We start from the raw sequence: 25,714 nt of genomic DNA on the forward strand, positions 1-25,714 counted from the left end.
TGGGCAGGATTCAGCAACTTCAAATGACATAACAAAATGCAAGGGAAGGAACCAGAACTGTTAATTTTGCAAGAAATTATCTTAACAGATAAATCTTCCAAGTAAGCAGTGTCTGCTTGGAGAAGAAAACAGCCAAAGGAACTTTTCAGGGGGTTTATTCCTGGAGTCTAGAAAAACTGGTGCACAGGTGCCACATCTGTACTAGAAGTCCCTTCCACTGTAAGTACGCCCATTGTCACTACACTCTACAAGTCTGCCAACCTACATAATATCAGCAAATCATTTTAACAACACAAGTTTCCAACTCTTGAGTGATGCTGAATAATGCACAAAAAATCATAGATCCATTTAGGAAGCCAAGATGGCACCACTGTCTGTGCTGCTGTTTGGACTTACTCAAAATCCATTCCTTGTGCCCTTTTATTCATGATGATAAGATTAAAAATTATTAAATGTTTTCAACTGTTGCTTAAATGTGTTCTTTAACTATTTAAGACTAAGTTGCATCTGAATGGGAGACCACCAAAAAAGGCACAAGCCACTAAGACATGATTCAACACTTGGCAAATCTCAGATGGCAGAAAAATTGACTTGAAAGAATTTACTCAACCTATTGTCTTTGCCTAGATGACAGAAGAGGAAAAGACCAAGAAAGATTTGTTATACCAAGCCCATGCTGAAAAACTCAGCCTTCTTTTCTAAAATGAGCAAATTAGTTTTTGCTCTCAGAGGACTATGAGATTCCTCTCATTGTTTTGGGAATTAAATATTGCACTACGCTTTCCTGTTCCATGAATATTCTAATAAACACAGCAATTTAAATCAGAATCCCTGAAAAGAAATGGTTGTATTATATGAGATATTTAATGTGCCTCTTATAACAAACACGGGCTCTACTTTGGTTCACTACCTCAGAGAAAGTGTTAAGAAATCAGAATAGTAAGGGAGAGCAGGCAATTAAAGAATTTCTTGCATATTAAACAAGTGAAGAGGCGCTCCTGCAAAGTGGTCACAGAAACAGAATACACCAAACTGCTATAGTATAGACAATTAATAAATTGCCTTTGTGAAATTAGTTGAAACATTTGAGTTTCAGCTTGCAACTGAGAGTTGAGCTGACCATAAATTAATGTCTCAGCTGAAGTGCAAACTATTTCATTGTTAAATTAAAATAAGCTATTAATAAAATATTAACCTGAATAGTAATGGCTTGATGTAGTTTGCAAGTAGGGTGTATGCAAACCCCTGGGAATGTGGTGGGAAAAAAAATTCCTTTCTCAAAGTGTTATTGTGGAAGAATTAAGTGATTAAACTGACTGAAAGTGTGATGATTATTTAGGGTTCTCCACAATTTCTGAAGACTCATGTAATATAGATTAAAACAATGGCAGTGACTCTGCCTCAGCTGCCTCAATGTGCAGCACAGTGTAACTCACAGGAGGCCCCTGCCACCTCTCCGTGGTGGCCTCAGGAAGCCTTGAGGAGGGATGCAGGCTCCAGGCCCCCGGCATAGACTGCTCATCAGAGTCTGTCAGAATCTTTTGACAGTAGTTCTCAGCTAGGCATTTGCGACAGCTCTTCAGATGCTGAGCAAAATCACAAGAGACAAGAACTCCCCGTTCCTCACCCTAAGAAAGCAACAACTTACAGCTCCATAAATTCTCAGTACAGTTCCCAACTTTTCTTCCAAGCCCAAGGTGGCAAGAGGCTTCAGCAAGCACATGCCACACTCTGTCCACTGATACTTGCTACCCTCAGAACAGTTTCCCAAAAGACCTGAGCTATGGGTTCAGCAATTTTAAACTGCATAAAATGGCAATGCCAATAAGAATGCAGTTGTTGTCTTGTTTTTTTCCGGTACCTGAGTGGCTCATTTTGTGCTAGCTAAGTATCAGTGAAGTGAAATGAAAATCAGAAGCTGGTCTTTGCTTTTCTTTTGCCTGACTAGTTTTAACAAAAAGAAAAAACTCTTTGCATTAGTTCTGCTCCCCACTCTTTGCATTAATTCTGCTCAGTTCTTCTGTGCGATACATAACAAACCATACCAACACCTGTGGTGGAAAGGACTTTGAAATGAATTGCTGTGGCAGGACTGATTCTTTCCTTTGCAATATCAAAATATTACCAGCCTCAAATGTTTTCGAAATTCTCATTTCACAATTTATTTTTTCCCAAAGTGTAAATCACAGAAGATATGCAGCACTATTTTTCGTTCTCTCCCAGTCAGTACAGAAACAGGAGAGAAGTTACATGCATGATCCTTAAGAGAGATGCACTGTCACACAATACCTTGGCCGAAACAGTCAGGTCTTGCATGCTTTTTTTAAAGTTCAACAGGTAAGGATGAAGAGCACCCTTGAACTCTTTATTAACTACTGTGAATGTTTTTGTAACACATCTCAAAAATTTTTTAACTAGTACCTAGCTATTTCAACTGTATACTGTCAGTTGTTTTAACAATAAAAAGGCAGTAATAAAATTGTGAACAAAAGTACGTTTTCATGTTTCTGACATTGCTGGTAGCCTCCAGGTCACATCAGATACTTAAAAATATTTACTACAACCATGAGAGAGAATGTAAAGGAGGAGAAGAAGCAACAGCCTTCAAAAAAGGGAAGACAGACAGCAAGAATGTTCAGGGGCTGCAGAAAACAAACAAGCAAACAAACAAAAACCAACCAATCAAATAGCAAACAAAACCCCAACCTGTTCCTGAGGTTAAATTGTTTTCCCACAGTTGCTATTTCTAATAGTCAAAAGAAACTGGTCTTCTGATCAGAGAAAGGCTTCTAATTTTGTTCTACTGCAAAAACAGTAATGTAAAAGCAAGTATGAACAGCTCATAGAAGTTGCTGATAGATGTTGTTTATGTCATTTTCGTAGGGCTTTCCCCTCACTCTACACATACAATGCTCAGTTGCAAGTAAAAGAGATACTTGAAATGCTGTTACAGACCCTTTCTTTCACAAATATCTGCTTGAATTCCTTTGAACTCAAACTGAAAATAATCCCAAGGTATGCCTCTACATCCTAATCTGCTGTTCCTTATTTACTGTATTTTAAGCGATTTCTCCAAATGAGACTTTACTGGCAACTGTAAAAGCTGTATGTCCATCTAAGCAGCTCTGCTAAACCCCATGGAGAAGCACTGAATTCCAAACAAAGAACTCACCACAAATTACTACACTAGCCACCATTTAAGTGAGGAGTGTGAGTGGATATTCCAAGGAGTCCAATGGAAACAGAGGACAGACACACACAGCTCTTACCAGTAAAGAATTTAAAAAGGAGTTACTGATAAGACTGCATCTGCAATAACCTCGACATATGCAACAGAAAAAGTTTTTCTGAAAAAACATATATCTCAAAATAAGCTCACTACAAAGCATAGTTATTCCAGGAAGGCTTACTCACTCCAAACTACATTTTAAAACAAATAATCTTCTATTCTTATACGAAAAAAGATTCTGCTTATATACATGGATAGAAAACACTTCAAAACCACAAAATACAGCTAACTCTGATGTAGAATCATATGCTTAATAAACTCCAAGATCCTGTCTACAATTAATTTGAGGAGAATCACAAACATTTATGCAAAGGTTCAAAAATGAACCAACAGATTTTAAGGTACAACAATTCAGTTTTAAAAACCCACAGAAGGCTTCTCTTTTAGATTAAATATGACTATATAAACAATGTTGACATTCAGTGTCATGAATTCCTGAAGAATAGTAACTAGGATATGCTTAGCAAGTTATGTAGCTACACATACGTAAGGTAAGAAAATAACATAAAAGGATTCTTCCAAAGGTATTTAGGAAAATAAAAATCTACAGCTGGTATTTTCCAACATTTTCACAATATAACAACTCCCTAAAATGAAATTTCTCTCTGTAATAAATGGTCCTCCAAAGGCCTTCTGAAGCTCAGAGTTATAAAAATTAGTACAATAACCACGGGCAATGCATTTCTGACCACTCAACTTTTTATGATTGATATCACAACAATGTCATAGTTTAAGGGCCACTTGCAACTTACATCTATTTAAAAAATTATCAATGTTCTTGTTCTTCCTCAGTGCTGGATAATCCAGATCAAGGACCAAAGAATTCAAGCCATCCTGAAAAAAAAAAAAAAAAAAAAAGTTAATTGAGTTCAAATCTTAATAAACAACTTTCCTAAAATTACTGCATTGAGACTGATTATATATTATTCAAGCATGCATTACATTCCTAGTAGGCAAATCAAACAAGCTCTCAAGTATGTTTATAAACCAGCAGAGGAGCCAACACACACTGACTGGCTCCAAGTTCTATAAACAGTACAGCTATATTACCACTGATTAGTGGCACTGGGACTTAAACTGGAGTAGTAGTTTTAATCTTAATCAGTAAGTAATCTTACTCATTAAACATTGATTTAAGATACCGAGTTCAGTCAATCCATTTTTCTTCTGTTACACTTTCCTGCAAAGACTTTATGTTTGTGTATCTGTATAATTGCTTTGATCAAAGTCTCTCTACCTTCTCATCCTGGACATTCAAAAACCAACCACACATTTTCCTTGGAAGCAAGACATGACCTAAACTTAAGAAGACAATCCACCATGTAATTCAGGCTCACAAGACTAGAATAATTTTTCTAAGTGACTCTACAGAAGACAAGCCAGAACCCTACATGCCATTCTGCTACCCATTATCAGTGCCTCAGCAGAAAACAATTGAGACTCTTAAAATGGCAAGGGATGAGATCACCAAAACCAAACTAAAAATAGTATTTTAAATGCCTGTTACAAGACTTAACTCAGTTCTACCTTTCTGCAACCTGGAAAAACTTTAGAAATTACTCTTCAAACACAGAGACCTTTCCAGTTACACAGGGACAAATAAAACTAAGAATTAGTTTCAGATACTAAGAGGAGTCAGAGACACCATTCATTGTCAGCAACTCCAGTGTTCAGCCTGAACTGGCAGCTTTATTCATTGCCCTAAGAACAAAATCCTGAGACTGCTTTTTCAGGTTTTTGAGCCTTGACAGGGCATGACAAGAGATTTAAGTCAGAGACCACATCATGTTTATTAATAGGCAGCCGACAGAAGTAGACAGCTTTTCAATCTTCTTAATAACCAAGGCTATAGCTAACAACCTGCTGATTTTATATTTTTTTATTAATATATCTGGGAAGGTATAATTTATTGCAAATATTACTAAAATTATTATAGTAATTTTAATAACATATCTGGAGAGATTCAAAGGCAAGGCCTAAGATTATTAAATGTATTTTGAATGCCACTTTGTCCTAAATAAGCACATACAAAAGTAAGACCACCTCATCTGTGGAGATGTCACTTTTCACCACAAAACAAATTAATGGTTAAGACCATTTTCAAAATGAAGGTATTTTATTTATTTATTTTTACCTCCTAACAAATGAAAGTGTCTTGGGAAGCGTCACAGACATGCTGATGGAGTACAGGTTAGACAAATGATTAAAAGCTGGCTGAAAGACTTGGCCCAGAAGACTGATCAGTGGCACAAAGTCCAGTTGGAGCCAGTCACCAACAGTGTACCCCTGCACTGGCACTTCTCTGGACAGAGACAGTTTTCACAAAGTTCAAGGAGGGGAAAAGCCAAGTCCTGCTGCTGGAGAGGAAAAACCCCAGGCACCAGGTATAGGCTGTGGCCTGACAAGCAGGAGAGAAGCTTTGCAAAGAAGCACCTGAAGGTCCTGGTGAACAACAGGTTCCTCTCTACTCTGCACTGATGAGGTCACACTTGTAGTGCAGTGATCACTCCTGGGGTCCCAAACCACCAAAGGCAGGGACCTACTGGAGTGAGTCCAGCAAAGGGCCAGTAAGACTAATGCACTAACGCATTTTTCAAAGGAGGAAAGGCTCAAAGAACTGAGACTCTGCAGCCTGAGAGGAGAAGACTCAGGGCAGGGGAGCTCATCAATGTCTGTAAGTACCTGGTGGGAAGGACTGAAGAAAAGGCAGTGCTCATTGACAGGACAAGAGATAATGGACACAAGGTAAAACACACAAAATTCTATTTGAACACCACGCTTTTTTTCCTGTGACAGTGGTCAAGTACTGGAACAAATGGCCCAGAGAGGTTGTGGAGTCTCCACCAGTGCAGATACTCAAAACCCAACAGGACATGGTCCTGGGCAACCTACTTTGGCTGATCCTGCAATGAGCAGGGTGTTGGACTAGACGGGATCAAGAGGTCCTTGCCAACCTCTAACATTCTGTGATGTACAACCAATAATATTTCCACTGCTGCACTTTTACTCTTGACTCTACGTAACCTGAACTGCTATGAAGGTCTTACACATCAAGTTTTAGAACTCCCTAACACAAAGCAGCATAGGACAAGCATAAATAAATAAATGGGAAGTCAGTCAAGAAGGCACAGTAGTTGCTTTAATAACAGTATATATAGGGATTATTTTAGCCTTGACCACAACAGCTCCTGCAAGACATTAAGGATAAAGGAATGATGCACCAGGACATCCTACTCATCTTTCAGAGGGACAGAAGACTTACTACCTATTGTTAATTTATATGACACTTTTACAGAAGATACTATAAAACCAAACCAAAGTAACAAAGTTGTTATATACTTATGGATTAGTCACTACATGAATTGCACAGGTATTGCCCAATAATCTGGACAACAGAAAGTACTAATTTGAGATTACTTCCTGCAAAATAATGTAATAGAATCTATACTACTTTTTATTTGGCAAACACTACCTTCAAAAAAGGGTACTAATTTGAAATTACTTCCTGCAAAATAATGTAATAGAATCTATACTACTTTTTATTTGGCAAACACCACCTTCAAAAAAGGGTATCTCATTCTGCAGCACAGTGTGTCAGCAGAAATATGGATCCTTACCCTGCAACATGTAGAGAAGGACCATGCTGAATGTCCTGATGGGAACAGCTGAGTCACCTTTTAGAATTTACCTAGCTCAATGAAGTATCAATTTCAATCAGATGGCAGTCTACACACACCACCAAACTCCCAACATTCTTCTTTCACTGCTACTGAGAAAATATTCTCATGATCACTAACAACTGGGTAGGCATTTTAAGGGAGATGTAAAAGCAGTCTGTGCTAACAAAAATCAGCAAGGTGTTATTTTTGTTCTTCCTATTATGGAGGGGAAAGGTGTTATTTTTGTTCTTCCTATTATGGAGGGGAAGAAAGGTGAGGTCACCTGATGTCTTAATGCTTTTCATGTGAAGTTATTTTAGTGGTTGACTAAGAAACTCATATATAGTGTGCTTGACTTCTATCTTACACAAAACATCAGGGGAAAGAATAAAGTTATCACCCCAACAAAAATTTTAGTAAAGTTGGATTATAAGGTCCAAACCAACCATAAGTTCCAATTTAAACTGAACTGTATATTATAATTTCAGATGTCACTTTTTTCCCCCCATGTCATTCTGATTCCATGGCTTTTTTTGTGGGCTATACAAACTGAAAAGCATATTTGAGCTAATTTTTAATTAGCTTCTTCTGCCTCTTTTTCATGGACTCCTGGTAACAATTTTCACAAGTACTTATTAATGAATGAAAATTTGAGAACAGCACAACTGACTATTTTAGCTCTTTGAAAGTGTCCTAACTCTAGAACACAGCCAGATACAGCTGGTGTCAAACAGGTGATCAATATCATCATCACAAGGAACAGAAAATGTATAAAATTTCTTTTATCCCTGTGAACAAACCCCATTATGATACTCTTTCAAAGACAAAATTTTAAGCTTTTAAACAAAATTTTAATGTAAGAGATTTCAAGTTCATATCAACATGTAGTTTATAAAAGACTTGCCTTGCACACTAGCATTTTGTCAGAAGTGGTTTCCTTAAAGCTTAACATTTTCATTGAAAGACCTAGTTTCTATCACTTAACAGAAAAATTCACTACAATTAAGAAGCTGGGTCAAAAGATTACACAGTAAAACAGACAGTTGAGACTGAAGAGAAGCAATCCAGGAAATGACATCTCCTCTGTCTAGGCCTCACAGATAAGTCACTTCAACCAGGAAATACGCTATTAAAGAGATTTCACTGTTCACTTCCTCTTTCTGCTATTACAAAAGACTCAGAAGCTAGCAGGCCAAAAATAGCAGCTTCCAAACAAATGCATCACTGGCAAAGACAGATCTGCCTCCATCAAAAGCCTTTTCCTCATGGCAAACATGCTAAAATGTTTTCCAAGAGAAAAGACCAAACTTGATAAATTTTGCAATACCCTCCTACTACAAGAGGAGCAGAGAGAGTCACCCTCTGTGGACAACATGGAGCTTGGCTTTCCCTGCAAGTAGTTTGCACTGTTTATCAACCTGAATGAACCAAAGGAAAAAACAGGCAAGAAAAGTTCACAAGATACAGGAACTAAATGTTTATGTTCTTCTCTGACAAAAAGGTCAGTATGATGGAAAAATACTAGTAGCTTCTCAATAATGAGCTTAATATCAATTCCAGGGAATCCCATAGAAGCCCTCACCAAATTAAACCAGGCTGTCCTGATAAGAGATTCTGATGTTAAAGTTACTGTTTGAACCTGTCTAACATTGATATGTACATGTAAACTCCACTGGCTGTCAAAAGCAGCTTTGGCTATTTTGATTTATTCCTCACTTTCATGGTGTGAAAAAAATAAAACTCAAGGCCAAAAAGTAAGACGATTGAACAGAAAAGGTTCTTCAGTTACTTCAGAAAACAATTCATAATCCTGCAATAACGGGAAAACATAAAAAGCCTGATCTAGTGCAAGATGTCCCTACCCACGGACAAGGGGTTGGACTAGATGATCCTTGAAAGTTCCCTTCCAACCTACACCCATGAGATCTTATGAAAATTTCACTAAACCGTTACTTACAAGAAAATCAAAACAATACTCCTGTCTTCCAAATTCTCAAATAAAATTTAATAAAATATGCTGCAGCAAAAAGTAAGGATAGAAAAGTCTTGTAATATCACATTACACTTTTCTAACTGGGCCTAAATGCTTTTAAAAGCAGAACTTCCCAAATCTATGAACACAGGAAGTGAGCATCTAATGACTCTTTGTCGGGGTCCCTCCCCTGCCGTGTAGCCCTGGCAGAGGGGCCCTGAGGGCACAGACACGGGGATTCCCTGTCCCTGCTCAGCCTCGTTCCCATGGGTTGGTTTGTGTTCCCTGCGCGGGCAGAAGGACCCTCGGGTCCTGTGATTGAGCAGTTCCTCGGCAGAGCCCCGGCCATGCGGCTGGAGAAATAAACATCTCTGAAACAGCTATCAAGAATAGGTCCATATATATTTCTTTTCCACGGCCTCCTTGTTTGATACACGTGTTGCAGTATCCGTACTGTAACAACTCTTCACCAGGATTAAACCTCCACTATGTTCTTCCATACATTAATGGGACCCTTAAATAATTCTGGTCTTTTCCTGAGCGATTACCTCTTCCCATACCACGAAAGCTATGTTTGGATGCAAGGTAAACAGCTCAGTAACAGCATACAACACAAAAAACAACTGAAAGGTAATATCCAAGGCAAATACAGCCTTTTCCCAAGCCCGTCCTACTCAGTGATCGCTAGGATATGTTGCAATTCACTTTTCTCTTATTTAAGCATTAGTAATTAGCGTGTGAAGGAATAATCTGGGCCATGATAATGGAGCCGACATTTACTGTTGGGAGGTCTTGCTATTCTAGTTCCTTAACAGTTTTACATTAATTAACAGATCTTTTTCTTAACAGTATTGAGTATGTACAGTTTAGAAACCTAAAAGCAGCTACTGTCCACAAATGAGTATGTAAATACTTAACAACAGGCTTTACTTACAATCTGATTTCTGTACATGAAGGTAAACAAATACTGAAATGGTTTTAATGCTGTCTACTATTGAATAGAGGCAAGTTTTTCTTCATCATACAAGCAATACTCCTCAAGACATGTCCTCTTATGTGCTGCATCCTACATGCGTATTTTAATGGTTTTATACATTTTCCCCTGCTATTTGAAAGGCACAGTGTGAAAGTGTAATGATAACAATAGGATGGTAACAGCCCAAAAATAGCTTTCCCCTAAATATTTACAAAAGTATATTCACAAAACTGTTCAAGATACAACAAGAAGGATGTTAAGGAACACCACTATGGAACAGTAAAAGCATGTAAGTAATGATCAGGAAGGCAAAGCGGTATAATGAGTTGTAGTTTACAAGAGACGAGAAAATAATGGAAGATACTTTGTATTAAGAATGATCAAAAAAAATCTATTAAGAGTTACAGAAAACAAAGAATACACAGGTTTAAATTTTCCATACTTTCTGGGATAAAAATGAAAACAAATCCTAAAGAAAGTCATTATATACATGAAGAAATGTGCTGAGGACAGCAAGACCCACTGAAATTCACTCACAGTATTTAAGGAGACTGTCTTAATCAATGTACATTGAAAACTCAGGAGAACAGAAGAGGTCAGCAGGACTGAAAAGGGTAAATCAAAGCACTCCTATTAAAAGGCATAGGGTTTTCCAAACTACAGATCAGAATATTTGGGGATGGGGAGTTAGAACAAGACATTAATCATCTTGTAAAGACCTAGAAGATTAACATGTGAGATCCAGGGTTTAAGGTTTTTTGTATTCTTCTCAAAGATAAAACAGTGCCATGTAAAAGATTTCTGGCAGATTATAGGGCGTAATCAATAAAGCAAAGCATCTTAACATAAGAATAAAATGCAAGACTCGCCATTCGCACTGGCAAGGTAAAAAATATGGTATACGAAATCATGGAGAAAAGGTCCAAAAGGTAATTATTAGGAGTTTGGTAATCATCAGGACTTGGAAAAGTGTGTCAAAAAGAATATATTCATTGCCACAATAAAGCAACAGACTTAGAAACAGACCTATTAAGAAGTAAAAATAAAATAAATAAATTCAGCAAATGCTACCAAGCTTGGGAGTTTTGAGCACAGGCTTTTTACTGCATTCAAAATTACCTCAAAAAAAAAGGAAAAAAACCCAATCAGATGAAACTCAAAGACAAGTACAAAAAGAGGGGGGAAATCCTCACTAACGTGCTTTTGAAAGAAGTTAAATGCACAGAACATAAAAAACTGGAATAATGACCAAGTGGGAAGATAATGGAAAATTATGTGGGGTTATGGCCGACGAGAAGTCCAGTCTAGGATGCACAAGCAGGAGGTGCACTGTGTAAGACCTCACAGAGAACTAAGACTCTTTTGTAAATGAAGATCAGAGATCATTTGCTGATATTGGTACAGCCTAAGACAGAATATTGTGTCCAGTTTTGTGAATCTCTATATAGAGGACTGCAAAAGACAGAAAGGAACTGGAGAGAAGTTAACAAGAGCAGGGATATGATAAGCAATTTGTGCGAAAATAGGCTGTCAGGACCAGAAACATTAGTCTTTAAACAGGTCAGCCTAAGGAGACAGGACAAGTTCTCTCAGAACATAAAAAGCTGTTATGAGCGATGCTGATGATAGACAATTCCTCATATTTCCTAAAACAGCATAAAAAATTAGCTGAATTAGGCATGAAGGTTAGGTGGCAGATTAGGAAAAGAAGGTCTAAATAGCAGTAGTGATAAACTGACATAATACAGCTCCTCAATGAAGTTGAGAAATCACCTTCACAAGAGATTCACAAGCTAGAGAAATATTTATTACAGTAGATCCAGTTGTGGATCCTTTACCACTGATCTCTAAAATTCCTTCCAAGCCTACCTAAAATCTCTTCTCAAATTACTGGAAGAAATACAACAAAGGCAGTAAATTAAGCCAAAGAAAAGAGGACTGAAAACAGGAGTAAACCGGAAGCTCTGAAGATACAGCTTAACATTACTCACTTCAAAAAAAAACCCCAAAACTTAACCATTACAAAAATGCACATTTTTTCCTCCAAATTCGTTGTTGCTATTTTCTCTTCAAGCTTTAATAAAATAAAACTGGTCTTGCATGTGTTGCTGACTATCACGGTAGCCATGGAAAATTCACTAGTTCAGCATAATCTGCTTTCATCTGAAGTCACTGTACATTTGCAGGTTCTTTAGCTACTTTTGATTTTAGAATTCACACTGCTTTCAAAACATTAATGTGCACCAAAGCTCGAGAACAGCAAACCTGTTAAAATGACACTAGAGATCATTTCCTATTCATTGGAAACTTCCAAGGCCTTTATTAGCAATCTTTGCTCCTTGACAAGAGAGCAAGAACAGGCTAGTAATTTTGACTGTCACTTTCCCACAGCCATTTATGCACCAGCTCAGATGGAGTTTGCCCAAGCAATCAAGCAGAACAGTGTAAGTACTAGAACTGCAAAAAGACTATCTAAAAATGCACAAAAAATAAACCCATGCCTGGAATTGTCTCTCTGCCACCCTGAAAAAATGGAATAACCTACTGTTTCAAGAAAATCCAAATGCAACATTTATACATTGTATATGTATACATACATATACATACAAATGCCTTTTATACATTCCTCTTTTCCCACACAGGGTTTCCAAAGGCTACAGCTGCCGGACTAAGAAGTAACATCAGGAACACAGATAAAAGGTCAGGGGGCTCATCTGTGCTTCAGGAAGGAGAGAGATGTACAGCCTATTCTTAAAATTGTGTTTTGACCACAAGGTCATCCTTGTTCCATATTAACTACGAATCCTACTCCTCCATCATGAAAATTATTCTATTTATTTTTTTGTAACCTCAGATAGTTCAGTCCGTGAAGCTACTGTCAGCAACTATCCATTGCATGTTACACCATCAGAGTCACTCACCCTTCAATACCACTGCAAACTTGTTTTTGGATAAATGTATTTCCTATATATTCCTTCATGTAATGCAAATGGTTGTATTATATTATTTATTTTTACTAATCTATTTAACAGTTATGGAAAAATAAGATGCAAGTACACAATCTAATAACTAAAAAAGGATGTTTATTAGGGTAAATAACAAAAATTTTAACTATCTCTAATACAGTAACTGGAGCTGCAAATAACATGACTTGAAAAGAAAATTAAGCAAAAACCTAGCACCCTCCTCCCCTAAAAGCATGATTAATTAGAGGTTATAAAAGAACTTATTTTTTTTTGTAGTCACTGATTCAGAACAAATGATTATAAAATTTCCCTGTACTAAAAATACCAGCAATTGTTTAAAATCACTCTTTAAAACACTTCTAGTCAAATAAATAATGGCCTGCTGATCATGTTATCTCCTGCCTAACTTCAAATCTGATGTCAGCAGCATATTCTGATCAGCTGCACCACATATTTCTTGAAATTCAAGTGCTGTACTCCACCATAGTTCCATGAGTCCAGATTTCCAGTTAAAGTGATGAATAAAACTGCAGTAATCAAAATCACATCTAACTATGCAGTACAAAATTTGGATGCACTATGGAAAAATCTACATATAAATATATTAAAATACATAAACATTTAAAATGTTTAAACATATAAAATAACAGAAATAAGACTTCAGTTCCAATTCCTGTCAGGACTCCTGATGGAACATTCTAGATTTTAAGCATTACAGGAATTTTTCTGGATGTTTTCTCTGGAACTCAATATATGTTCCACTAGGGACTGACTAAAGTAATAGTTCCATCACTTGTGAAATCCATGATGATGAGGTAATATCAAAACCTGAAGTTTTCTCATCAACTTCAGTAACAAGCAGATATTTAAGAGGTCAATAGCCTTGGCCTCTAGGACTGGAACAGAGCTTGTCTCTCCTGACAAGCCCAACTAAAAGTGTTTGAAAACTCGCCCCCAAAATAGGGAGAAAAACTAACCCTGTCCCGCCACATAACCGGCTAAAATACTTTTGTCCAGTGTAAAAGAGACCAGAGTCACACTCGGGACAGACATTAAGCAGCGACTTTTAGTAGGGGTTGAACCTAGATGACCTCTGGAGATCTTCAAAGCTGAGTTATTCTGCGATGCTACAATTACTTCTGACCTGAGCATATGGCAGGTCAGCAACATTAAAATCAGGTTTTGTATCAACGAGTCCAAAAACTTCTGTTCTTGTGAAGATAAAGACAGTCCTTCAATAAGGAATTTCTTTACTGTAAAAAAGTATGAAGCAAAGCAGTAGAAAATAAGTGTTTACAGGAACTTGCTATCTGCAGATTTTGCAAGACCTACTTCAGCAACTCTGGTGAAGTGAATGCCTATTGCAAACTGCTGCTGTAAGTACTGCTTTTCCAAGTCTCTGAGCAAGAAGTTTGTTCTGGGCACAAATATATATGAATTAGCTATTTCTCCTACAGGATTAGTTAGGACCTTCACATTGCAAACAACTGCTACCCGAAGCTGTGGGTAGCCTTGAACAAGATCTTTGGCCTTCTTTCATTGAAGAGGAGGTGTTGCAAAGAGCCAGAGAAGAGAGCAGAAAATGTCTTCTGAAGGATTTTTTCAACTACTTCATCAATAAATTAGTTTAGTCATGGAAGAACTTCTATTTCTTTAGTCACTAAAATCCAGTTAATGCAAAGTTTAAAAGACATCAAGGCAACTGCAGAACCTTGTTTTAGAAGCTGCTAGCATGTGAATTCATTACAAAATTTAAAATTCCTATCACAGTTGACCACAAACCAGGGAAAATAACAGCTCTTGATTTCTGATCTGTTTATCTAACCATAAATTCCACTCAGTGGGTGTTGTTATATCCTCTGCTTTATGAATCAGTTTGTAGAAGCTTTTAATGCCAATTGCAAGTTATATCAGAAGGAACTATATTTAAAAATAAACATTACATAATATTAAGACACCTCAGAAAAAACTCCACACTATTGCAGCTTGAAGAGACAAACATAAGCAATAAATACTTGTGTCTGTACACAGCACTTCAGTTTGCCTCAGTCAGGAAAAACATCACCTTATCAGTGTCTGTGACATATTCAAATGTCATGTAAGACCATAATAAAATAGACATATGTCACTTCGGATAGTGTAAGACATCCTACATCCTATGCCATGCATAAAAGAGCATGACTTAGAGCATGACACAGAATGACTGTGATTAAATCTTTCTCTTAAACTGGGAAGTATTTAATATTTCTGTCCCTAGAAAACCAGAATATAGACACATACATGTGCACCCTCACACACAATGACAGGCTCAGGTCCCAGCACTGAAAGGGTATGAAGGACAAGAACAAAGGCTTCTATGAATAAATCAGCAGCAAAAGAAAGTAAATGAGGGCACACTATCTTGGTGGAGCGGGAGACCTGAGGACAGAAGACAGGCACTTCATGCCTTTTTTGCTGTTGTCCCCTGGGATTGGGGCTGGGACAGAGCTCCACCCCAGGCATCCTCCTGGCATCCATCTGAGGGGCGTGAAGGGGCCAGTCAAAACCATTACCAGGCTGCTCTCTACCTCCTCTGAGAGGTCACAGCAACTGGGGGAGTCTCCTGTTAAATGGAAAAAGGCAAGTGTTCTGCCCATGATCAACAAGGAGAACCTGCAGAAAAACAGGCCAAAATTCCAGTTAAGTTCAGGCCCCTGGATACCATTATCAAATAAATGGAGAATAAGATAACTGAATAAAGTGATCAGAAGTAAATTGTACATAACCTGTCTTCTCTAATGAGATGACTGTTTCAGTGACCAAGGAGTGAGCAGTGTTTTTATCTAGACTTCAGCAAGGTATTCAACACAGTTTCCTACAGTAATTGTATGGGCCAGTTGCGTAGGCAAATAATAGGCTGGGTGAAAACCTGGCTGGACTATCTGACTCAAAGAATCATTGTGATCAGCAGAATCAAGTCCAACTTGGCAGCTGGTGACCACTGGCATTCCCCAGGGACTAGTAATGGGACCGATACTAGGACCAACACTGCTTGTTTTTACTAATGACCCAAAAGCTAGGACACAGTGTACCTTCAGCAACTTCACGGATAACACAACCAGGGCAGAGGCTGATACACTGGAGGGCAGAGCAGCTATTCAGAGGGATCTGGAAGGGCTGGGGAAAATGGGCTGAGAGAAGCCTCATGCAGTTCAGTGACACACACAGACTCCCACATGTGAGATGGAATACCACCACACACCAGGAGAAGCTGGCACTTGCTGGCTACACAGTGCTTTTGAGGAAAAGGATCCAAGGGTCCTAGTGAACAAAAAGCTGGTCACGGATCAGCAGTAAGCCCTGTGGCAGACGAGTATGACGAGAGGCAAGAGAAACAGGTTGCCATTTGGGAAACTGAAATTGGCTATATGGAAACATTTTCTCCACCACTGTCAAACAAACGGGTGGAATAGGATGCCAAAATGTGGCATCTCCACATTTAGACATTTTCCAAATTAAATTCTAAAATGTCATCTAATTGAAGCTGATTATGAGTACATCAGCAGTTTGGACCAGAAGACCTCCACAGGTCCCTTGCATCCTAAATTATTCTATGATGGGTATTTGTATTCAATTCTGAAAATAGCTTCAACCAGAGCTCAATTACTGACAGGGTGCCATGTACATCTCCAGAAATACCACAGATTATTTGGCTAGACATTGCTGTTAGAAGAGCTGACAGGATATTTTGTGAAACAATATTTCATCGTGAATTGTATTATCACAGTGTCATCGATCATGGACCGGGGCCTGTCTGTGGAAGATCATGACTCTGTTTTGTTTTGTATTGCAGTCAAATCTAAGATAAGAGACGCCTGATGGATAAGCACAAATTGAAATAAGCCGAGACAACATCAGACAGTATCACAGGCATTCAACTGGAACCTGGCCTCCTACATATGTGGTGACTCAGACTTCCTGGCTAGCTGTATCCCCATTAATAGGAAGATGGAAGGCAAATGAAGGCAGCATGCAAGACGCTTAAAACAGAAAGGAAGGCTTTATTCACATCATAGAACTTATTGCCACGGGATGTTTCTGCTGCCAAGGAGTTTACATTGGGCTGAAGGCTATTCGATTCAAGGGAGATAAAGCTGTCAAGGGCTGTGAGACTGAAAACCACCACATCTACCTCGGAGACTCCCTGAGCTGCCCTCTCTTCCCCAGGCTGGGAGAGTGGAATTGAATAGGCAGAGTTGTTCTTCTGCACTCTGTCCCAAGCACTTCTGAGCTATTGACTATTGCTGGGAACAGCATAGCTAGGCTAGAAAAACTCCTAATTCTATCTAGTGATCCACTTTCATGTTATTACTTTGGAAAACTGTCTTTTCATGCTCACACAAGATGCTTTAATCCCAACAAATAATTACATGGAAATAAGACAAGTTTCTTTCAGCCTCAGTATTACATGCTCTGGACAAAAGGGAACATCAAGTGCCAAACTGAAAAGTATACCTAGAAAAAGAAAAGAGCTTCAACAGCAGAGACTAAGATAAACCATTCTGAAATCAGCAGTACATTGTATCTTGCCTGTCATCCTCCCAACCTGAAAGAGGAGTCTTGAAATTTGGGGCTGGAGGAGTAATTTGTTCATGAGGTGGTGATTGGTCAAAGGTTGGACTCCGATGATCTTGGAGGTCCTTTCCAATCTAAATAATTCTGTGAAACGTGAGAAAACAGAGGCTGGATTCAAATGCCAGCTCTGCGACAGCCAAATCAAGTGCTACTGTTACAAAGCAGGCTATGAGCTTGCAGAAAACATTTGAAAGGACTTAGCATCAGCCCTGTGCAATAAAACAATTTTTCTAATCTTTGCAAGATACAACAAGAAAACAATTTACCATTTAGTGACATTTTAAAGTCATAGTGCATCTATTTTAAGGTAACTTTTACATCTTGGGAGTGGCAGTACAACTGCATACACATACAGACATATTAGAAGGAAAAAAAAATTCAAAACTTAGAAGATAAAACAGAACGAAGGTTGACTGCCCAACCTTATTTCACTTCCTCTTTGACATGATAATCCAGCATGGAATGGGTGGCTGTGCAATACTACATTATGTACTCTTTCCTGGATGCAACTTCACCTCTTGCTCAGTGAAAACAAAACAAACATAATTCAGTGTATAAAATTTCTCTTGGTAGTTTAAAAACTACTTTCAGGTACATTCAATGTTCTAGTAACTTGATTTTCATTACTGCACAGACAATGTAAAAACCACTCACACTGCAGTTTCTGAAATACCATGACTGATTATCAATTTTACAGCTGGTTAAACCCCATTCTAGTTAAAAAAGGCCATTTGTTGTGGTAATACTCTAGATGGTAACTCTGAAATAAAGTGGGACACTTGGTCTAGCACTTGTATAACGAGCTCCCAGAACATTCCTCTACCCAATGTTCCAGCTGTAGGTGCAAGTCAAACAACTGGGTGTGCTTATGTATACAAGATCTTTTTGTTTGCATTTCTGAAAAGGAATCACATCAAATTGGCATAGGAAACTGTAGTCCTTTTAGAAGAGACTCAAAATCATAATGAAGTTCCTTAGACTTTTACTGCTAAGAGTGAAAATAATTTCAAGTTATAGCCATACTTTATATATACTTATCTTTAAGAGAACTCTAGTGTCTTTTTTTTCCCAGATACCTCAATTCTTAGTATCTGAATTTAGTGTTACTTGCACAATTTTTCCAACCTAGGAAATCATAATTTTCAAATCCAATTCAAAAAAAGACTTATCTCTACTAACACAAGCACTATTTTTAAATTCTGAAATTAGAGCAAATATACTTCCTTTCACAGTAAAGATGATATTCCTGAGCTATTGTAAACTCACTCTTCTGTTCATTATGGATGAAGTAAAATCAAAGGTTTTGCTCTACATATGCACACTTGTCCTTTTACCCATGAGTAATGTAATTTGCAGATGGACATACAAGTTTCCAAGCTCTCAAGAAAAAAATCTCATCCAAACCCACCACATTTTGAAGTCAATATGCACCTTCACTGTCTTTTACTCTTCAAGAGAGTTCCTGGTTCCTAACTTCCTGTACACAAATCAGGAAGATGAAGGTACACAGGTGAGAGATAAGAAGATCCCCATTTTAATTTTCATCACGTACAGGTGTAATGACCCACCATGCAGCTTACCTTCTAATACTTATTTCTAAATTTGATATCACCCTATACTACACACTATGCAATTCTATATTTAATCCATCTCTTCACTCAGAATGCCATCACTCTTAGTGGAAATACTTCAGTTACATACCAAAATAGAACTCCTAGAAGCAGTAATACTTTATGCTGACTCATTAATCTGAAAATACAATTTCAGTTCTTCGAAAGCATATACCTAACTTCATTATGCACTCAAATCACCCATGTTTATGTGTACTTTTCAGAAACAGTGAATTACAGTTACCACAACAACAATTATGTCTGAAAATTCATTAACGTGCAGCTAATCCCTACTATTTTGTCTGATCCCACGTGACTTTATTACATCTGAATAGCAAACCTGTCATGGAAACCTGTTTGAAAAGTACATATGATTGTATTTGCCTAATAACAGCAACATAAAGCTTCTTCTACAAAGGATCAGCAAAGAAGTGTTAGGCTAAGTACTGCGGTCATCAAATTCGAAGGTATTTAAGACCTGAACTTTAATCATGAAATATTGATGAAAGTTTGGCACAAAAACAAAGTCACATTTGCTCATGCAAAGGATTTGGAAGAATGAAAATCCACAGACAGGTTTCTACAGTAAATCATGATACTGAAAATCCAAGTTAGCAGTAAAATGACCAGAAAAAACAGACCAGAGTTTTAGCAGACATAATGCAAACAAGAAAGGTGGTCAACAGTTAAAAAGATGAAAGGACAGAAAAGGATTACAGAGGGAAATGCCAAAGATCATTCCAAACACATTTTGAAAGGAATTTTAAATATTATCACTTGGACTTGGGCAAAAGGAAGAAAGGAGCAGCTAAAATTATTATGGCTTTTTCAATCTGAATGGCTTAATTCCAATTATAAACCAATGTTTCTGCATTGACTTTAACTTCCATTAATACTAAACTATATGATAAATTAGGTATTAAACTCCTTTAAAAAGAAAACAAATTCATTAAATGGCAATTTAAGTCCCTAGCTACACCACTGATTGATAATATTGGAGAAACTGAAGCCACTTATTTCAAAAAATATTTTTCCTGTAAAATTCTAAAATCCTACTAACACAAACTAGTGCTAGAATTCTAGAACTGGCATTAAAATTCTAGAACTAGTTCTAGACTTTTACAATCTTTGTTCATAAATTTCTTTGGTAAAAGGACCAAGCAGGTTTTTTGCAGGTACTCCTACATGCACACGTAAAAAAAAAAGTCCCGAAAGCATCATAAATCTAATCAGATTTGATGACCTCTTATCTGAGTCCTTCCCAATATCAACCAGTGAAAAAACTATGTGCCTTGAAGTTGCTTGTTGAGCCAGCAAGATAGATGAATTTCAGGTCATTCACCAGTACATGTACATCAACACAGAATATGATTCATGATTTGTAAATTGTTTCCAGAATTCCCCACATTATGTCCATGGGAATAACGTGGGGGAAAATAACCTGAAAATGGAAGTTTATTTTTTTTTTAATGTTAGGTTAGTGGTTGGACTTGATGATCTTAAGGGTCTTTTCCAGCCTTATTGATTCTATGAAAAGCAATCCAGTAGGCTTACAAAGCAAGAGTGGGGGATGCCAGCACCTCCAATGCGACAGCACAGACAAATGGGGAGTCTTTCAGACAGCACAGGCTGAGTGGGGTACAGGTCAAACAATAACAACAAAAAAAATGGGTACAGGTGAAAGAAAAATCCCCAACTCTAAGAGTACAGTCTTCTGCCAAGAGGACAGCCCTGATTTCAAAATCACAAGTGCCCTGAGTTCCCAGAGAAAGGTATTCTACAACAAACCAATGAAGTCTTCCCTGTGCAGATACCCAAAGCAGTGGCTGAGCCCCATGCAGACTACAGAGCGGTATTTTATAGCTGTGGCTGGGTCTGACCAGCCAGTGAAGACCATGCCCAGAGTCCAGCTCAGCCTTACCCCTGTACTGAAAATCAAAAGGCGGATGATCTCAACAACTGTTACTTGCACTTCCCATTGTAACTTGAAACACAGACACATTTCTAGGCAGAGACTTCTGGTGCACAACCACACCAGATTAGTGATGCAATTCCTTGCTCCTCCTGCTTATGAATTTTCACTCTATACCAACATCAGAGCTCGTATCTCATCCACTCTGCAAACACAACACTCAGCTAAGCAACTAACATGCTTTGTTGGGAAATAGGATCAGTTTAACAAAAATGCTGCCTTACCATCCCTCTACTAGGCACCCTGTCCCCCGCAGCCAGGGCCATGCAGCCCACAGTGCACTGCTGAGAGCAGAGCAGTAATGGTGGCCAGGGCAGGACACAGCCACTCTGGTCCTGTCCTCCACACTTACAGCTATGGTCGAGAGCAGGAGCTTTATGTCCCTTTACACATTCAGGAATAAGAACCAGAATTCCCCCCCTGCACCAAGAAGCCTTCAGAGTTGCTTCCCCACCAGTATTTGCTGGCTCTTCCCTGCTACATCACAGCAACCTCTCTTTGTCTCAAAAATATAAAGGGGAAGAAAAAAAAACTACATCCCCAAGACAATACCACATTCTCAAAACTAGGAGACTGTCCTTCAGCTACATATGAAAGCCAATGCTGCCCTCAGAGCAACGGCCTTATCCTTATTTCAGACATGGAATTCTATTCTAGCTGTACAAACATTACCCTTCTTAACCAAAATGAAGTTTACCAGAAATCAGGGTTGTTTGCCAGGATGTACTGTTGTGGAGATCAATTTTACATTTACAGTTGTAATATTCATTTTACAAGAATGCTAATGAAAATATTAACTCACTCCCTTTGTCAAGCAGGAATATTTTAAATATGAAACCTCTTACTAGCACAATTTTAGATTTTCTGTATTTAAAAAAAGTGCTAGGAAAAAATCTACTGTGGGAAAATTAGCAATAAGTAATCAGAAATCATTCTGAGCTGACATTTCCAAAAGTCTCCCAAGTTCTGAAGCCACTTGCAACCACGTTTGCTATATATTGATTCCAACCCCCTCAGTTACCTCAATTAAGATTGTATGTGCAAAGTTTACAGTATGACATTTTCATCTTCAAAAATGTTTAAGAAATTATCATCATACTTTGCTTCATTTTAAAAATCTTTCACTCACCACAGGAAGTAGCTGAATGAAACCAGGATAGGGCACCTGCCCACCCCTAGGAACAGCTGCTCAAATACTATCCTCTAGTAAGTACGTGATTAGATGGGAAGTTATTTAATTTCCTGATCAGCCTCAAATTTAAGGTGCTACATAACACAGAACCATCTGCATGAGCTACCATGTAAATGTTTCTGTGAAAAGCATTAATTTTTAACAATATTAAGATTTGAAATTTATCCAAACAACACGTATGGCAAACTCAAAACTCCACGTGTGCTACCATATTTTGCTAAACTGACATTCGCAATAGAAAAATCTAAAGCAACACTCAGTGCAGCTGTGACAACGTAAATCATGACACTCTATGAAAACCCACGTTCTGACTGACTGCATAACTAAGGCATGCTGTAATTATGCACTTTCTTCCAGCCAGTCATGATCTTAGTAAGCCAACTCCCTCCTTTTAAATTTTCTCATCAAGTCAAAAAGGAGGAAGCATTCAGAGACCTTCACCAACCCCTCCAAAAGTCCTATGACACAGCTGCCTTCCAGCTGCTCAACCTTCCCACTGACACATCATGTTCCACTAAAAGATCTAGGTCCTTGCCTGGACAGAAATGGACTGAATGAACATTTTAAAGCATGACAGAGGAATCAAGATCAATGGAAATTTATGCTGTGATTTTTTGGGCAGCTCAGAGGAACATGAAGTCCTGCCTCTGTAAAGGCAGAGGTAAGTCATTCGTAGCAGCAGGCAGGAGGTAAGTGATTTCACAACTTCCACTTGCAAACCAAGCTGCACCAACTCTTTATGCTACAGAAATAAGGAGGAAAGCTAAAGCTCCTTACTACTTTCTGCTGCAATACAGCACTTCAGTCTAGAATCATTTTGTTTCTACAGAAGTCAGCAGAACTGTCTTGTTTTAAGGCTTTTTAAAAAGTGGTGCTTTAGCTGAGCCAGTAATACAAAGTCAGAAGTAGATTTTTAACAAAGCCATGCTCCTCTGTTCTTCTCATCTCCTGATTTTTTCTTCTTTGGGTTTCTTTCCTTGCTATAGCTCCATATCAGCTGGATTCCCAGAGAGAATTTCATGGTCTAAAAACTGATCTTGCATTATTTCCATGATTTGTCATTAACTGCTCTCAATATGAGAGTTTGACCACAGTCATATCTCTTCTTCAGAGCTGCAGTGTCTTACTCAGCCAGCACATTTGCAGCTCTTTAAACTCATCTTACCTATACAGTCCAGGTTGCCATGTCATTTTTTCATACAATTAATATATTTTTCTTCCTTACATGTGAAGAGATCTGCAACAATGCTTGCTGCTTTTTTCATCAGATCACGCAGTGAAAAACCTTTTCAAACCTTCAGATTGAAAACAACACAAACTTTTCAGTATTATGGACGTTTTCCCAGCAAAGTCAAGCTTTTAAATAATACTTCTCAGAATCCTTTAGATTACAACAGTTCAGCTGTTCAATTTTTCCTCTAGATGCACCTACAGGCCTTGGGAGGACACCAGGAGTTTTTCCTTGAACTTAGTGCCTTCTTTACATTGCTCTCTGAAGGTTTGTTGGTTTTCAGTCTACTCTGGCAAAAAGTAATACTCCGGTTCTACTTCACAGCTAAACAATGGCACTCCAACAACTTCACAAAAACAGAGAAATTCAAATAACTACTATCAATAACCATTTAGAAAGAACTTCCGTAGATCTGTCACATGAAATGATAATATCTCAGCATTTTCTGTGAAAGTATTACATTTACCACACAATTTCAGTCAAGTTGTAGCTCTGTTATAAACAATTAACTTCCATATGCTTCAAAGAGAATTTTTGAGTGAGCACAACTGCATAGTGGAATTTGACAGAAGTACCCAATATACTGACAAATGCTGTCAGTAAATTATCAAATGTTTATATATTAATAATTAATAATATTTAACAGCACTTCAAAAACTTGGCTGGGGAGCAGAAGAGGATCTAGCCTGGCACTACCTCCTAAGGAGGCACACACCACTGCATAAAGGACTGGGGTTTCATCAACAGAGCACCTGGGTGGCCATATGAAGTTGGAGCTTTACATTCATAGTATTTATTTTACGTAATTTCTTGGAATGCAGTTCATAGTTTAACACAGAAACCTGCCCAATCTTTTAGTTTTAGCTCTGTGATGTCATTTCTTCTCTTTAACAAGATAATTTTCAGACAATTAAGCCCTTCATTAGAAAGGTTATGTAAATGAGAGCATTAATACATTCCTTCCATGACATTAACAATAATGCACCTACTAGATTTATAAATAAACTCTATGCACTCTATGCCTCCTACATTGCCTATCTCCATGTCTCAACATCTCAAAATATCTGGCTTACACAAAACAAACTGTCCCAGGTATTGCAAACATTAACTATACAGAATGTATAAAAGTATTTCATAATGACAGTTTTAAAAAGTAAAGTTAATAAGTCTGAAACTCATGCCTAAACATACTATAGTCAATTAAAATAATTTAAACAGGATTGTCTTAAAGGTAAAATGAGAAAAAGCCTAGCGGTAGTGAATGACCCTTGGAATAAAGGATGAAGTAGTTATTTGCTACATCTTTTGCTACATTTGCTAACAAAGCCTGAAGGACTTCCACAAATAACAAGTGTTGAAATGTTGAAATTGTAGGACATGTCGGTAATTGCTCTGTTTCAATTCACTGAAGAAAAGCAATCAAAAATAGCTCTTTGGGAGGGGTTCCGAGACAGAATTACTGAATAGCTTGTACTTTTCATTAAGAGTGACCAATACTGATAATTTTTATATAAAATAATTATCATTATATGGCATTCTAATACAGATGCTGTATCAAGGACAAGTGTAAAAGAACCTTTTGAAGCTTGTTTCTTTTCATTTGCCCCAGACTGCAAAAAGACAGTCATTACATTGTTGACCCTATTAAGAAACAGTTGAATAAAAACCACAGAGAAATTGGAAGCTCAAGCCTATGCTCTTGGTGATATCCACAGCAGTCAGGATGGATGTCTCAAGAACTTACTCCACCCAACTCTTCTCAAAACAAACTTTGAAAGCAGGTTAACACTAACATTTGCTTCCAAAGCTGTGTGTGCTGCAGGCACCTAACAATGAGTAAATAAATTACAGCAAGCCACAGTAATTTTCAGAGCTGCAGATTAACCAGTCAAGCAGCATATGTTTGCATACAGAAATGATCTATTCAAGGTCTGAGGATGAAGTTCCAGGACAGTCTAAACCAGTCTCCCTATCCCCTAAACAAAAAATCCCCACCCCTCCTTTGCCTCAGCACTGATGTCTTTCTCACCCTGAGCAAGCCAGTTTAAGGAGCTAAACTGGACAGGTCTTCTGCTGTTTTCATTTTTGGCCATTTAGCTCCTTAAACCTGCTCACTGCAGGGTCAGAGAAGTAAAATTATCAGTGAAAAGGCAGCGGAAAGAATATAAAAACCAAGGCAGATCAGTCCCATGCATGGGGAATTATTCCTGAGAAAATATCATTTCATTCAAAC

At 37.9% G+C, this 25,714-nt stretch overlaps 1 protein-coding gene across 3 annotated transcripts in view; it reads right to left on the reverse strand.

The window, feature by feature from the left end:
* ROCK2 (Rho associated coiled-coil containing protein kinase 2) overlaps positions 1–25,714 on the reverse strand; it is a 100,956-nt gene that overhangs the window by 55,755 nt on the left and 19,487 nt on the right. For all 3 annotated transcript variants that reach the window (XM_017744945.1, XM_017744944.1, XM_017744946.1), the window contains exon 2: positions 4,042–4,123. In XM_017744945.1, coding sequence (XP_017600434.1) covers positions 4,042–4,123 — 82 coding nt within the window. The remainder of the gene's footprint in view (positions 1–4,041; positions 4,124–25,714) is intronic.

Source organism: Corvus brachyrhynchos, unplaced genomic scaffold (genome assembly GCF_000691975.1).
Source record: "Corvus brachyrhynchos isolate BGI_N302 unplaced genomic scaffold, ASM69197v1 scaffold116, whole genome shotgun sequence".
Classification (NCBI taxonomy): Eukaryota; Metazoa; Chordata; class Aves; order Passeriformes; family Corvidae; genus Corvus; species Corvus brachyrhynchos.